At 42.2% G+C, this 16,172-nt stretch overlaps 1 protein-coding gene across 2 annotated transcripts in view; it reads left to right on the plus strand.

Moving 5' to 3' along the window:
* The first annotated feature begins 1,820 nt into the window (after positions 1–1,820).
* Positions 1,821–16,172, plus strand: part of ZC4H2 (zinc finger C4H2-type containing) — a 61,733-nt gene continuing 47,381 nt past the window's right edge. The window contains exon 1 of one of the 2 annotated variants that reach the window (XM_023551462.2): positions 1,821–2,056. In XM_023551462.2, coding sequence (XP_023407230.1) covers positions 2,004–2,056 — 53 coding nt within the window. In that variant the 5' untranslated portion in view covers positions 1,821–2,003. The remainder of the gene's footprint in view (positions 2,057–16,172) is intronic. The other variant, XM_010592739.3, reaches the window with a different exon arrangement.

Genomic DNA, 16,172 nt, shown 5'->3' on the forward strand with positions numbered 1-16,172 from the left:
ACTGCTTTGGGCAAGTCTGTTGTAGAAGACCTCTTTAAAAGGTTAAAAAAAAAAAAAGCAAGGCTATCACCTTGAGGAATGAAGTGTGCCTGCTCAAGCCATGGTATTTTCAAGTGCCTCATATGCATGTGAAAGCTGGACAGTGAATAAGGAGGACTGAAGAATTGTTGCTTTTGAATTACGGTGTTGGTGAAGAATATTGGGTGTACCATGGACTACGAGGAGAACGAATGGGTCTGTCCTGGAGGAAGTACAACCAGGATGCTTCTTGGAGGCAAGGAGGGTGAGACTTCTCTCATGTGCTTCGGGCATGTTATAAGGAGGGCTCAGTCCCTGGAGAAGGACATCATGCTTGGTAGAGGGTCAGCAAAAAAGAGGAGGACCCTCAATGAGATGGACTGACACAGTGGCTGCATCAGTGGGCTTAAACATAGCAACGATTATGAGGATGGCTTAGGACCAAGTAGTGTTTTGTTCTGTTGCTTTGAGTCAGAACAGACTTGATGGCACCTAACAATAGCAACATGGCTTTATTCAGTTGCTGTTGAGTCGATTCCCACTCATGCAGACTCCATATGTGTCAGAGTAGAATTGTGCTCTGTAGGGTTTTCAATGGCTGAATGTTTGGAAGTAGTTTGTCAGGGCTGTCTTCTGAGGAACGTTTGGTGGACTCAAACCATGAAACTTTCAGTTAAAAGCCACGTGCAATAATCATTTGTGCCAACCAATGACACCACTTGGCACACAGTAAGCACTTAATAAATGCTTATTGGATGAATGTGTGCCTATAGGATTAAGTTCAAATTCATTACTCTAACATCAAGGTCCTCCAAGATCTGGCTCCCACTATTTCTAAATATATCTCCAATTCCTCTTTCCTGCTTCCACACCCCTGTGCTCCAGACACCCTGGACCACTTGTCCTTTCCTTTCACCTATGTCCACATCTTGGTGTAGACAGCCTATCATCCTCTGTAGTCAGGAAAATTCTCACTATCCTTTTGAGGCCTATTTACATATTCTCTGCTTCGATTACACGTTATCTATTACTGTATTTGAAACCCTGTTTTTTTTAAATTACTGTTATGACACCACCAACCAAACCAAACTTGTTGCTGTCGAGTGCATTCCAACTCATAGCGGCCCTATAAGACAGAGTATAACTGCCCGATAGCGTTTCCAAGGAGCGCCTGGTGGATTAGAACTGCCGACCTTTTGGTTAGCAGCCTTAGCTCTTAACCACAGGGTTTCCTGTAATTAATGGGTTTACTTTTCTGTCTCTTCTACTCCTCAAAAGCAAGGACTTGCTTTATTTATCTTTGCCTCACTCAGTGCCTCCCTCAGTACTTCGCTCATTGACTGGCAAAGTCTGAGCTCAGTAACTGTTGCCGGAAGGAAGAAGTCTGCCCTCCTCTGCTTCACTCAGCTTTTACAGCCACCCCTCCACCCTTCTTTCGCTTCCCTTCCCTCGCCCCACCCTCACCTGAATGCCAAAGGCAGCAGCCAGAACAGTCAACATCTCAGGAGCGAATTCCCCGTTCTTTCTAGCCTCAAGGCATAGACAAATTAGCGACTCCTGCTAACCTTTTGGGCCTTGAGTAAGCTTAAGGGCCCCGGAGAGTGTGAATGGGTGTGCCTCTCATCTCCCTAATTGTCTTCTGGAGGTTTATTTTTTTTTTCGCGTATTGGCCAGATGAATTTCCCCATTCCCTTGCACTTCTCCCCACATTGGACATAATTTCTCTGACAAATTGATTTAACACGCAGCCACAGGAAGAGAAACAGGCATGTCTCGCTTGGCCTTCTGGGAGTTGTAGTCCTACAGGTTCCCTGGCTGCCTGGCTGGCCCTGGAACTGCGGACTACAGCTCCCAGGCCTTCTTCAAGTCCTTACGGCACAGGCTCAGAGTCCGGTGCCCGGAGGAGGTGGCTACATTGTGTCTATTGTATCCCTTAGCTGGTGTTTTTGTACATTTATCGGGACCTGAAATTGAGAGTGAAAAGCATGGCTGATGAACAAGAAATCATGTGCAAATTGGAAAGCATTAAAGAGATTAGGTAAGTGGCACGTTCCAAGGTCCCTGACCCCCTCTTCTCACCCCTCAGAATCCCTCGCCGCGGGAAGGGTTTCAGTAACCTATTGGAAATTATCTGTTGTTGGACTACTTGCTGGGGGGAGGGGTTGGAAAGGGGTTCATTCACCCGGGACTTCAAGGTGAAGCGAGGATGTAGGGTAGGGGAGGGAGAGTCGAAATTGAGACTGTAGTGGTGAGTAGCGATAGACACCTTTGACCAGATGTGGCGGAGAAAGCGCAGATGGAAACATACGGGGCAGGTCACAAGACAGCTTTTTCCTTCTTGGGGTGAGGGTCAGGGAACAGCGTTTTTGATGCATCTCTTTAAAGTACTTGTTGGCCCAAGATGTCTTTGACTCCTTGCTCTTTGGGAGTCCAGCCTTTTTTTTTTTTTTTTCAGTCTCCCGTTCAGCTTCAGGACCTGGAGCTCAGAAGAGCTCTTTGAGTGCGGAGTCAAGCGCGTCTGGGGCTGCCAGGGGCTGCGGGCCTGGGGGTGCGGAGAAATCCGGCGGGCCGGGGTTGGGGGACGGCGCGCGCCGGGGCGGGTGAGTGTGTATGTTTTTCTTTCGCTCGCCTCTTTTTCCCTCTCCTATCCCGCCCTCAGGAAGGGGGGTGGAGTTGTTGGGGGCTGGGGAGGCCGTCGCTGCTCTTAGGTGCCCAATGTAAAGGGCGGGCCGGCGAAGTGGGGGCTGTCTGTGTCCCCAGTCCTGTTGCTCCAGAAGCTCCCGTGCACAGCGATGATGCGGTTCTTGCTCAGAATACAATAGTACCCAAGTGGACTGACTGCCTGGTCGGGCACCAGGCCTTCCTTCACCCCCCTCCCCCGCCCCGCCACGAAGCCCCCGCCAGGTTCCCATTCCCATTTTGATGATGGCCTGGGTCTGCCATTTCTGTGGAGTGTTTTCCAGGAACCTAGGGTGGGGAAAGGGAGGGGAGGATGGGGAAATGTCAAGTGTCCTTTAAGAAACAAAACAAACCACGGGATTTAATCCTTGAAGTGTCTGGGTGAGGCTCACACGTGGTGTTGGGGGACAGAGGGAGCACCTTGGGTTCTTGCCTTCTGAAGGGGCTGCGTCTCTCCTTTTTCAGGACAGGAAAAGGAAAGTAACTGCCATTTATTGAGCCCTGATAGGTAGGGCTTCCTATTTCTTACAGCTGAGAAAATGGAGCTCAGATTCTACAAGTGACTTGCCCAGAGACACACTCCTTGAAAATACCTTATCTGACAGGAACCCGGTCAATCCGCCTGTAGAGGCCCTCCTCCTCCCACTCTGTACCATGGAGGGGCTGAAGGAAGGACTGGAAGAGAGGGTGTGTTACAAATTTTTCTACCAAAGGAGAGAGGGAGTGAGACACTCTGGTGAAGGAGAAAGCCAAAACCAAAACCAAACCCGTTGCTGTGGAGTCGATTCTGACTCATAGTGATCCTATAGGACAGGGAAGAACTGCCCCATAGAGTTTCCAAGGAGCACCTGGTAGATTTGAACTGCTGACCTTTTGGTTAGCAGCCATAGCTCTTAACCACTATGCCACCAGGGTTTCCAGGAGAAGGCCAGCTGTCGTTATAACAACACAGCTAATAAGAAGCTTCGCATGTAAGAGGAGAGCCTAGGCTTCCACTTTCACCCGGCTTTGGAGGGGTCCCCCCTCCAGAGAAGGAGCGTTTGGAGAAAGGACTTTCATCCCTGATGTAAAGAGACCCTTTCCCCTTCCAGTGGAGACTACCTGGGAAGATATGGCTTCTACCTTCACCAGTGGTAACCAGTCATTCTTTCCTCTATTAGCTGGGTAAGTTCAGCAGAGGTCTACAGGAAAGGCTCAATTCCCATCCTTGCCCAGCAGTAACAAGGAATCACTCTGTCTTAGTTATCTAGAGCTGCTATAACAGAAATACCACAGGTGGATGGCTTTAACAAAGAGAAGTTTATTTTCTCACAGTAAAGTAGGCTAAAAGTCCAAATTCAGGGTTTCACCTCCAGGGGAAGGCTTTCTCTCTCTGTCAACCTTCTCTCCAATCTTCCCCCAGACTAGGAGCTTCTCTGTGCGGGGACCCTGAGTCCAAAGGATACACTCTACTCCTGGCACTGCTTTCTAGATGGTATGAGGTCCCCTAGTCTCTCTGCTCACTTCTTTCTTTTATGTCTCAAGAGATTGCCTGAAGACACAATCCAATCTTGTAGACTGAGTCCTGCCTCACTAACACAACTGCTGCCCATCCTCCCTCATTAACATCATAGATGCAGGATTTACAACATATAGGAAACTCACACAATACCAGGAATCATGGCCCAGCCCAATTCGTGCACACATTTTTGGGAGGACATAATTCAATCCATGACATTCCACCCTTTGGCTCCCAAAAAATCACATCCTTGCAAAATGTAAAACATATTCACCCAATCATATCATAGCAAAAGTCTTAATTCCAAGTCCAAAATCCAAAAATTCCTTGTCATCTGTGAAATCTAAAGCACAAATTATTTGTTTCCAAATGTACAAGGGCAGAACAGGTGCACAAGATAGACATTTCCATTACAAATGGGAGAAACTGGAGGAAAAGAAGGGATAGAGAAAAGGCACCAAGCAAGTCAGCAGAACATATTACATTAGCCCTCAAAGCTTTGAAAATAATTCTCTGTTCTCCGAGACAATTTACACAATGGCCTGCTGTCCAGCCTCTAGGTATTGGCCACACTCTCCGGATTCTGAATTGAGGCCCCTTAGCCCTGGGCTTCACCTCCGCCTTCCAGGCCCACTGGGATAGTACCTGTGCTCCCTCTGCTATAGGAGCACCATTCTCCTAGTCCATCTGAGTGGCAGCTCCACCCTTAGAAACACCAGAGGCCATGGCTCCACCCTTTGAAACCCCTGAGGTCATGGCCATACTTTTTGAGATGAGGCAGCTCTGCTTCTTGTGTTCTTTGTCTCTTCAGCTTCTCTTTCCTGGTTTCTTGGCTTCTTGGGCCTCATGCCCACATCTGCCCTGCTGGGGCAAGTGTTGCAAAGCTCTGTAGCTCTGCTGATAAGTGCCTAGAGGCACCCCACTCTACCAGGAAGCCTCCTGCGCAGAGGTACTCAGCTCTCTCGCTCCATGGGTCAGCTCCAGCACTGTCTCATGCTGGCCTCCTGGTTCTGCTGCTGTTGGTCCTCTATTGCTGCCACTTCTCTGCCACTGCAGATTCTCTGCTGCTGCTGGTTCTCTATCCATTCACAATTTCAAAACCACTTCCACATTTTAGGTATCTGTTAGAGCAGCACCCCACTCCTGGTAGCAAATTCTGTCTTAGTTACCTAGTTCTGCAATAACAGAAATACCACAAGTGGATGGCTTTAACAAAGAGAATTTTATTCTCTCACAGTAAAGTAGGCTAAAAGTCCAAATTCAGAGTGTCACCTCCAGGGGAAGCCTTTCTCTCTCTGTCGGCCTTCTCATCAATCTTCCCCTAGACTAGGAGCTTCTCTGCACAGAGACCCTGAGTCCAAAGAACGTGTCCACTCCCGGCACTGCTTTCTTGGTGGTATGAGGTCCCCCTGTCTCTCTGCCCGCTTCTTTCTTTTATATCTAAAGAGATTACCTGAAGACACAATCCAGTCTTGTAGAGGGAGTCCTGCCTCACTAACACAACTGCTGCCCATCCTCCCTCATTAACATCATAGATGCAGGCTTTACAACATATAGGAAAATCACAGAATACCGGGAATCCTGGCCCAGCCAAATTGATACATTTTTGGGGGGACATAATTCAATCCATGACACCCTCTCCCACCTTGATGTCAACCAGAGACTCAGTGGAGAACCTGGATTTCTATCCCCACCTAGCAGTAAGGGGGTAATGCTCCCTTCTTCATCAGGTCGGTATCAGAGGAGACCTGCTAAAACAAACCCCCCCAGCCACAACAAGCAAACAAACAAACAAACCTATTGCTGTCCCGTAAATTGCAACTCATAATGACCAAGGAGCATCTGGTGGATTTAAACAGCTGACCTTTCGGTTAGCAGCTGTAGCTGTTAACCACTACACCACCAGAGTTTCCAAGGTTTTAATTGAAAATCACTCAATACCAAGAACCAAAAAGACCTCAACTTGAATGAGAAAGACACTCAATGGATGCTAACACCAAGATGACAGAGATGTTAGAAATATCTGACAAATATTTTAAAGCAGCCATCATAACATGCTTCAAGGAGCAATTAAACACACTTAAAACAAATGGAAAAGAATAGAAAATCTCAACAAATAGAAATTCTCAGCAATATATATATATATATATAAAACAAAGAACAAACAAATGGTAAATTTACAACTGAAAAATACAATAACAAAGAACCCAACCTCCCCCCCCCACCCCAATCAATGAATGGGCTCAGCAGCAGGACAGAGAGGACAGAAGAAAGAATCAGACAACTTGAAGATAGAATAATATAAATTATGCAATTTGAATGACAGACAGAAATTAGACTAAAAAATAAAATTGAACAAAGCCTCAAGAATTGTGGAACAATAACAATAGGGCTAACCTTTCCTCAGCAGTGTCCTAGAAGGAGAGGAGAAAGAGGTTGGGCTAAAAAAGTCCTCAAAGAAATAATTGCTGAAAACTCCGTAAATTTGGCAAGAGGCATGAACACAGATTCGAGAAGGTGAATAGACTGCAAACAGGATAAACTCAGAGAAATCCACATTGGTCAAAGTCTGAAAACTAGAGACAAGTAAACAAAAATCTTGAGAGTAGCCAAAGAGAAATGACACCTTACATATGAGAGAAAGCCATTGGAATGACAGCAGATTCCTCGTCAGAAACCATGGAAACCAGATGGAAATGGCAGAAGTTTTCAAGTTCTGAAAGGTAAATATGGTCACCCCAGAGTTCCATATCTAGCAAAAATATCTATTGGGAATGAAGAAGAAATAAAGACATTCTCAGATGAAGGAAAACTGAGTTTGTTGCCATCAGATCTATCCTAAAACAATGGTTAAAGGAAGTTCTCTAAAAAGAAAGTAAACGATAAAGGAAGGAACTTTGGAATATCAGGAAGGAAGAAAGAACAACAGGAAGAGTAAAAATATGTTTAAAATACATTTTCCTTCTTGATTTTTCTAAATCATTTTTAATGATGGAAGCACCAATATAAAGTCTAGTGTTCTCAATGTATGTAGAAGAAATATTTCAGACATTATGTAATGGGGAAGGATTAAGGGACATAAAGGGAGGTAAGGTTTCTACTCTTCATCATACTGGTAAAATGATGTGATAAATTATGAAATACAATACCTAGAGAAACCACTAAAAAAGCTATATAAAGAGTTACATTCAAAAACATTATGATAAGTCAAAATCGAACAGAGAGAACAAACAGAAAACAAAACATAAAGTGGTAAACTTTAGCCTTACCTTTTTATTGTCATGGATTGAATTAAGTCCCCCCAAAACTGTGTGTATCAATTGGGCTGGGCCATGATTCCCGGTATTGTGTGACTATCCTGTATGTTGTAAATCCTGACTCTGTTGTTAATGAGGGAGGATGGGCGGCAGTTGTGTTAGTGAGGCAGAGCTCAACCAATAAGATTGGATTGTGTCTTGAGGCAATCTCTTGAGATGTAAAAGAAAGAAGCGAGCAGAGAGACGGGGACCTCATACCACCAAGAAAGCAGTGCCAGAAGCAGAGTGCATCCTTTGGACATGGGGTTCCTGCACAGAGAAACTCCTAGTCTGGGGGAAGATTGATGAGAAACCCGACGGAGAGAGAAAGCCTTCTCATGGAGCTGACACCCTGAATTTGGACTTTTACCCTACTTTGCTGTGAGAAAATAAAATTCTCTTTGTTAAAGCCATTGACTTGTGGTTTTTCTGTTATAGAAGCACTAGATAATTAAGACAGAATTTGGTACCAAGAGAGTGGGGTGCTGCTCTAACAGATACCTAAAATGTGGAAGCAGTTTTGAAACTGTGAAAGGATAGAGGAACGGCAGCAGAAGAGAGCTGGCAGCAGTAGAACCAGGAGACCAGAGCGCGACGGTGCTGGAGCCGACCCATGGAGCAAGAGAGCTGAGTACCTGTGCGCAGGAGGCTTCCTGGTGGAGTGAGGGTGCCTCTGGGCACTTACTGGTGGAGCTACTAAGCTTTGGAACACTTGCCCCAGCAGGGCAAATGTGGGCGTGAGGCCCGAGGCTCCAGGAAACCAGGAAATAGAAGCTGAAGAGACAAAGAACACAAGAAGCAGAGCTGCCTCATTTCAAAAAGTATGGCCATGACCTTAGGGGTTTCAAAGGGTGGAGCCATGGCCTCTGGTGTTTCTAAGGGTGGTGCTGCCACTCAGATGGACTAGAAGAATGGTGCTCCTATAGCAGAGGGAGCACAGATGCTATCCCAGTGGGCCTGGAAGGCGGAGGTGAAGCCCAGGGCCAAGGGGCCTCCACTCAGAATCCGGAGAGTGTGGCCAATACCTGGAGACTGGAGGGCAGGGTCATTGTGTAAATTGCCTCGGAGAACAGATGATTATTTTCAAAGCTTTGAGGGCTAATGTAATATGTTCTGCTGACTTGCTTGGTGCCTTTTCTCTATCCCTTCTTTTCCTCCAGTTTTTCCCATTTGTATGAAAATGTCTATCTTGTGCCTGTTCTGCCATGGTACCCTTGGAAGCAGATAACTTGTATTCTAGATTTCACAGATGAAGAGGAATTTTTGGATTTTTGGACTTAGAGTGAAGACTTTTGCTATGATATGATTGGGTGAATATGTTTTGCATGTTGCAAGGATATGATTTTTGGGGGGTTGTCTTAGTCATCTTATGCTGCCATAACAGAAATACCACAAGTGGCTGGCTTTAACAAACAGAAATTTATTTTCTCTCAGTCTAGTAGGTTACAAGTCCAAATTCAGGGTGTTGGCTTCAGGGAAAGGCTTTCTCTCTCTGTCGACTCTGGTAGAAGGTCCTTGTTCTCAATCTTCCTCTGGTCGAGGAGCTTCTCAGGTGCAGGGACCCCATGTCCAAAGGACGTGCTCTGATCCTGGTGCTGCTTCCTTGGTGGTATGAGGTCCCCAACTCTCTGCTTGCTTCCCTTTCCTTTTATCTCTTGAGAGATAAAAGGTGGTGCAGGGCACACCCTAGGAAAACTCCCTTTTGGATCAGGGAGGGGACCTGAATAATCCTTTTAACCACAGGCAGAGATTATGATTTATAACACACAGGAAAGTCACAAAATGGAAGACAACTGCACATGGCCTAACCAAGTTGATACACAGATTTTTGGGGGGACATAATTCAATCCAAGACAGGGGCCAAAGGGTGGAATGTCATGGATTGAATTATGTCCCCCCAAAAATATGTGCATCAATTGGGCTGGGCCATGATGATTCCTGGTATTGTATGATTTTCCTATATGTTGTTTAGGATGTGCTCTGCTCCTAGTGCTGCTTTCTTGGTGGTACGTGGTCCCCAACTCTCTGCTTGATTCCCTTTCCTTTTATCTCTTGAGAGAGAAAAGATGACACAGGCCACACCCCAGGGAAACTCCCTTTGTATTGGATCAGGGAGGTGACCTGAGTAAAGGTAGTGTTACAATCCCACCCTAATCCCCTTTAACAGGAAATTACAATCACAAAATGGAGGACAAGCACACAATACTGGGAATCATGGCCTAACCAAGTTTATATACACATTTTTGGGGGGACATAATTCAATCCATGACACTCATGGATGTAACATTAAGAAAAAGTATCAGTTTGCCTAGAGGACATAGCAATCCAAAATGTGTATACACCAAACAACAGAACTGCGGAATATGTGAAGCAAAAGCTGATAGAACTAAGGAAAAAATAGAAAAACCCACAATTATAGTTGGAGATTTCAACACACCTCTACCAACAATTGATAGAAAGAAATAGAATATTAGCAAGGATATAGAAAAACTCCATAACACCATGAATCAACAGGATCTAATTGGCATCTATAAAACACTCCACCCAACAATAGCAACAGACTACACATTCTATGCAAGTGCCCATGAAACATATACCAGGATAGACCATATTCTAGAATATAAAACACCAACAAGCTTAAAATAATTGAAATACAGAGTGTGTTCTCTGACATCAGTAAAAACAAACTAGAAATCAATAAATACAAAATAGGAAAGTCTACAAATATTTGGGCACTAAACAACATATATCTAAATAATACATGTATTAAAGAGAATTTTAAGGGAAATAAAGAAACACATTGTAGTGAATGAAAAGGGAAATACAGCATTTCCATGTTTTGGGGATGCAGCTAAAGCAGTGCTGAGAGGGAAATTTATAGCACTAAATGCTTACATTAGAGCAGAGAAAATGTGTCAAATCAATCAAAGCTCCCATCTGAAGAAACTGCAAAAAGAAGAGCAAAATAAACCCAAAGCAAGTAAAAGCAGGGGATATAAATAAGAGCAGAAATCCATGAAATCGAAAACAGAAAACTATAGAGAAATTGATGAAACAAAAGCTGGTTCTTTAAAAATATATATATATAAAATTGACAAACTTATAGCAAGATTGACAAAGATAAAAGAGGAGAATAATTACCGACATCAGGAATGAAACAGATGATATCGCTACAGACCCCACAGATGTCAAAAGGGTAATAAGGGCACACTAGGAACAACTCTACTCATATAAACTTGACAAGTTAAATGAAATGGACCAGTTCCTCCAAAAAAATACAAACTACCACAACTCACCCAACATGAAATAGGTAATTTGAATAACCTAATAACTATTAAAGGGAATTAAATTCATAATTTAAAAACTCCTCAAAAAGAAATCTCCAGGCCCAGATGGTTTCACTGGAGAACACTTTAAAGAATAAACACCAATTCTTCACAATCTTTTCCAGAAAGTAAAAGTGTAAAAAACACTTCCCAGTTCATTTTATGAAGGTAGTATTACCCTTATACCAAATCCAGACAAACACAGCACAAGAAGAGAAAATGACAGAACGATATCCTTTGTGAACATATATTCCAAAATCTTTAACAAAGTATTGGTAAATAGAATTCACCAATATATGAAAAGAATTATATACCATGACCAGGCGGCATTTATTGCACATATTAAGGCTGGTTCAACATTCAAAAACCGATCTGTATAATTCATCATATTAGCATGTCAATTGATGCAGATAAAGGTTTTAACAGAATTCAATACACGTTCATAATAAAAACTCTCAGAAAAGTAGACACAGAGAAGGAACTTTCCTCAACTTGATAAAAAGCATCTACAAAAACCCTGCAGCTGATATTTATATTTAATTGTGAAAGAATGAGTGCTACCCTCCCCCCCTCCCCAAAATCAGGAACAAGGCAAGGATGCCGGTCCTCAGCCCTCCTATTCAATATAGTACTAGAGGTTTTAGCCAGGCAATTGGGTAAGAAAGCAAATAAGAAAGCAAATAAAAGGCCTATAAATGGAAAGGCAGAAATAAAACTGTCCTAATTTGCAGATGACATGTGAGTGTCTCCACAGAAAATCCCAAGAAGTAGGTGTGTGTGTGTATATATATAAAGCTTCTAGATTTAGTAAGTGAGTTCAGCAAAGTTGTAGAGTACAAGAGCATCATACATAAATCTGTTACATTTCTATATACTAGTAAAAAGCACATGGAAACCAAAATTAAAAATATAGTGCCATTTACAGTTGCTCAAAAAAACAAAATACTCAAACCATGAAATACCTATGTATAAATCTAACAACATGTACAGGCCTTTTATGGTGGAAACCACAAAATGCTGATGAAAGAAATAAAATATTTAAATAAATAAAAATTGTATTCATGGACTAGAAGAAGCAATAGAGCAAAAATATCAGTCCTCCCAAATTAATATATAGGTTTAACTTTCAGAAGATAACAGGAGAAAATCTTCAGGACCTAGCACTTCAGGACCTAGGACCAGCAACATTTTTGGTATGTATAGACAAGATTATCCTAAAATTTATATGGAGAGGCAAAAGAACTAGATTAGCTAAAACAATTTTGAAAATGGGAGGAATCATTCTTCCTGATTTCAACACTTATATAGCTACAATAATCAGGACTGTGTGGTGATGGCAAAGAGACAGACACATAGATCAGTGGAACAGATTTGAGAACACAAAAATTGACCCATACAAGTATGGCCAATTGATTTTTGACAGAGGTGCAAAAGCAATTAAGAAAAAAACAAAACTTCAAACAAACCTCACACCTTAAACAAAAATTAACTCAAAATGGATTGTAGATTTAAATGTAACTTTAAAAACTTTTAGAAGATAACATAGTGGAAAATTTTCAGGACCGAGGACTTGGTGAAGACATGACACCAAAGCACTCTATAAAAGAAAAAAAAAGTGATAAATTGGATTTTAAAAAAAACAAAACCCATTGCCGTTGAGTCGATTCCGACTCATAGCGACCCTATAGGACAGTAGAACTGCCCCATAGGTTTTCCAGGGAGCAGCTGGTGGATTTGAACTGCTGACCTTTTGGTTAGCAGCCAAATCCTTAACCACTGCACCACCAGGGCTTCGTGATAAATTGGATTACAAAATTGTTTAAATTTTTGGTGAAAATATACATTAAAAAAACCTACACCCACTGAACATCTTCTACATGTACAGTTCAATAACTTTGGTTACATTCTTTGCATTGTGTCAGCATTCTATCTTTACCCATATTGTTTCACCACAACTACTTGGACTCTGTCCCCTAAAGTCCTCTGTGTTTTAGAGTTACTGTGGTCAATTAAATAGTTCTTTGAAAGAGCTCACTGCTCAAGGTAAACATTCTTTACTAGTTTACCTAAGCTGTAGTTTAAAGATGACTTCATGGGATAGTTTTAGTTCAAGACTTAAAGATTATCTCAGGGCAATAGATTTGGGGGTTCCCCAAGTCCCAATGGGTCCAGTAAGTCTGGTTTCTTTAAAAAATTTAAAATTCTGACATACATTTTTCCTCTTTTTAATCAGGATCCATCTATGGGATATTTGATCAAAATGTTCAGTAATGGTATCCAGATACCATCCGCCACTGATTGAATTATGCCTCCCCCCCAAAACGTGTATATCAATTTGGCTGGGCCATGATTTCCAGCATTGTGTGGTTGTCCTCCATTTTGTGATTGTAATTTTATGTTAAAAGGATTAGGTTGGGATTGTAACATCAGCCTTACTCAGGTCACCTCCCTGATCCAAGGTAAAGGGAGTTTCCCTGGGGTGTGGCATGCATCACCTTTTATTTCTCAAGAGATAAAAGGAAAGGGAAGCAAACAGAGAGTTGGGGACCTCATACCAGCAAGAAAGCAGCACCAGGAGCAGAGCACGTCCTTTGGACCTGGGGTCCCTGCACCTGAGAAGCCCCTCGACCATGGGAAGATTGAGGACAAGGACCTTCCTCCAGAGCTGACATAGAGAGAAAGCCATCCCCTGGAGATGACACCCTGAATTTGAACTTTTAGCCTACTTTACTGTGAGGAGAGAAACTTCTCTTTGTTAAAGCCATCTACTTGTGGCATTTCTGTTATAGCAGCACTAGATAACTAAAACACCATCTCATTCTTCTGGTCTCATGGCAATGGAGGTAGTAGTTTATGGAGGCAATTACACCTGCAGTCCATTTCCTTCTCCATTTTCTAGGTCTCCTTCCTCTGTTGTTTATGATGAGTAAAGACCAATTGTTGTATCTTGGGTTGTCGCTTGCTAGCTTTTAGGACCCTAGGCACTGCTCAACAAGCTAGAAGGCAGAATGGAGACTCTAAAAACAATATTAGGCCAGTTAACTGGACAGACCCTCGATCCATGATGCTAAACCTTCAAACAACGAAAACTCATCCCACAAAGTGTTTAGATGTACATAAGTAGTATCGACAACTGCTGCTTCTCTTATTTATTTATTTATTTTTTGGATGCTGTTCTAAAATTATATATAACACATTTGCCATTTTGCCTTTTTCTGGTGTACATCTTAGTGATATTAGATACATTTGTCAAGTTGTGTAACCGTTAACCAAAACCAAACCCACTGCCGACGAGTCAATTCTGACTCATAGCGACCCTATAGGACAGAGTAGAACTGCCCCATAGAGTTTCCAAGGAGCGCCTGGTGGATTTGAACTGCCAATCTCTTGGTTAGCAGCCATAGCACTTAACCATTAAGCCACCAGGGTTTCCATGTAACCATTAGTTGATGTTAATTTTCCCATCACCATAAACATAAAGCCACTACTTCCCAGGGAGTGATTCCCTCTCTCCCTCTCTCCTCCTATCCCGGGTAGTCACTAATTAGTCTCTATATATTTGCTTATTCTTGCCTTTTGATATAAGTGAGATTGTACCATATTTGTCCTTTTGTGATTGATTTATTTCACTCAGCATAATGTCTTCGAGGTCCATCCATGTTGTAGCATGTATCAAGACTTCATTTCTCTTTAAAGCTGAGCAAATTCATTACATATATTTACTATGCTTTGTTTATCCATTCATCTGTTGATATGCAGCTTGAGTTGTTTCTACCTTTTACCTATTGTGAGTAGTGCTGCAGTGAACATAGGTGTAGGTATGTCTGTTTGTGTCAGTACTTTTAGGTCTCCAGGCTGTATACTTAGGAGTGGAATCGTTGGGTCATATGGTAGTTCTGTGGGATGTGGATGTGGCAATCAGCTTCTGTAAAGATTTACAGCGTTGGAAACCCTATGAGGCAGTCCTACTCTGTCCTACAGGGTTGATATGAGCTGGAATCATCTCAACAGTGGTAGGTTTTGTTTTGTTTTTTTGTTTATGATAGTTCTATTTCTTATTTTTTGAGGAATTGCTGTACCGTTTTCTACAATAGTTGTACCATTTTACATTCCCACCAACAGTGGATGAGGGTTATGATCTTCCCACATCCTCCAACATTTGTTTTCTGTTTTTTTTTTAATCATTGCCATTGTAGCAGAGGTGAGGTAGTATCTCACTGTAATTTTTATTTGCATCTCTCTAATGGCTAATGATGATGAGCATCTTTTCACGTGTTTGTTGGCCACTTTAATATTTTCTTTGGTGAAGTGTCTGTTCATGTCCTGTGCCCATTTTTTGACTGGTTTGTCTCTTTGTTGTTAAGTTGTAGAAGTTCTGTCTATATTTTGGATATTAGACCCTTGTTGATTATATTGTTCCCAAACATTGTTTTCCAGTCTGTGGGTTCTCTTTTTCACCCCTTGATAAAGTCTTTTGATGAATACAACTGTTTAACTTTTATGTTGTTGTTAGGTGTTGTCAACACCATGTGACAGAATAGAATTGCCCCATAGGGTTTCCTAGGCTTTAATCTTTATGGAAGTAGATTGCCAGGTCTTTCTCCTGTGGAGTCTCTGAGTGGGTTTAAACCGCCAACCCTTCGATTAGCAGCTGAGCACTTAAGCATTGCACCACCAGGGTTCCTTATTTGTTATATCTGATAGTCTATCATAAAAAAAGTTAGGTCTCTATATTTTCTTCCAGGAACTATATAGTTTTAGAGTTAACATTTAGGTCCTTGATCCATTTTGAATTAGCTTTTGTGTATGGTGTGAGGTATGGATCTTGCTTCATTTTTCTGCGTGTGGAAAACCAATTTTACCGGCACTATGTGTTGAAAAGACTGTTCCTTCCACATTTAAAAGACTTAGCACCGATGTCAAAAATCAGTTGACCACAGATGTATGGATTTATTTCTAGGCTCTCTATTCTGTTCCATTGTTCTATGTGTCTGTCATTAAACCAGTATCTGGCAGTTTTGATTATTGTGGCTATATAGTATGTTTTGATTTTGGGAAGTGTGAAGCCTCCTGTTTTGTTCTTCAAAATTGTTTTGGCTATTTGGGGCCTCTTGCCTTTCCATATGAAGTTGAGGATTGGTTTTTCCATTTCCGTAAAAAATGCTGTTGGAATTTTGATTGGGATTGCATTGAATCTATTGACTGCTTTGGGTAATATTGACATTTTTCCAATATTAAGTCTTCCAATCCATGAACACGGAATATCTTTCCATTTAAATAGGTCTGTTTTAGTCTCTTGTAGCAGTGTTTTATTGTTTTCATTGTATAAGTCCTTCACACACCTAGTTAGGTTTT

This window comes from Loxodonta africana, chromosome X (assembly GCF_030014295.1).
Source record: "Loxodonta africana isolate mLoxAfr1 chromosome X, mLoxAfr1.hap2, whole genome shotgun sequence".
Lineage (NCBI taxonomy): Eukaryota > Metazoa > Chordata > Mammalia > Proboscidea > Elephantidae > Loxodonta > Loxodonta africana.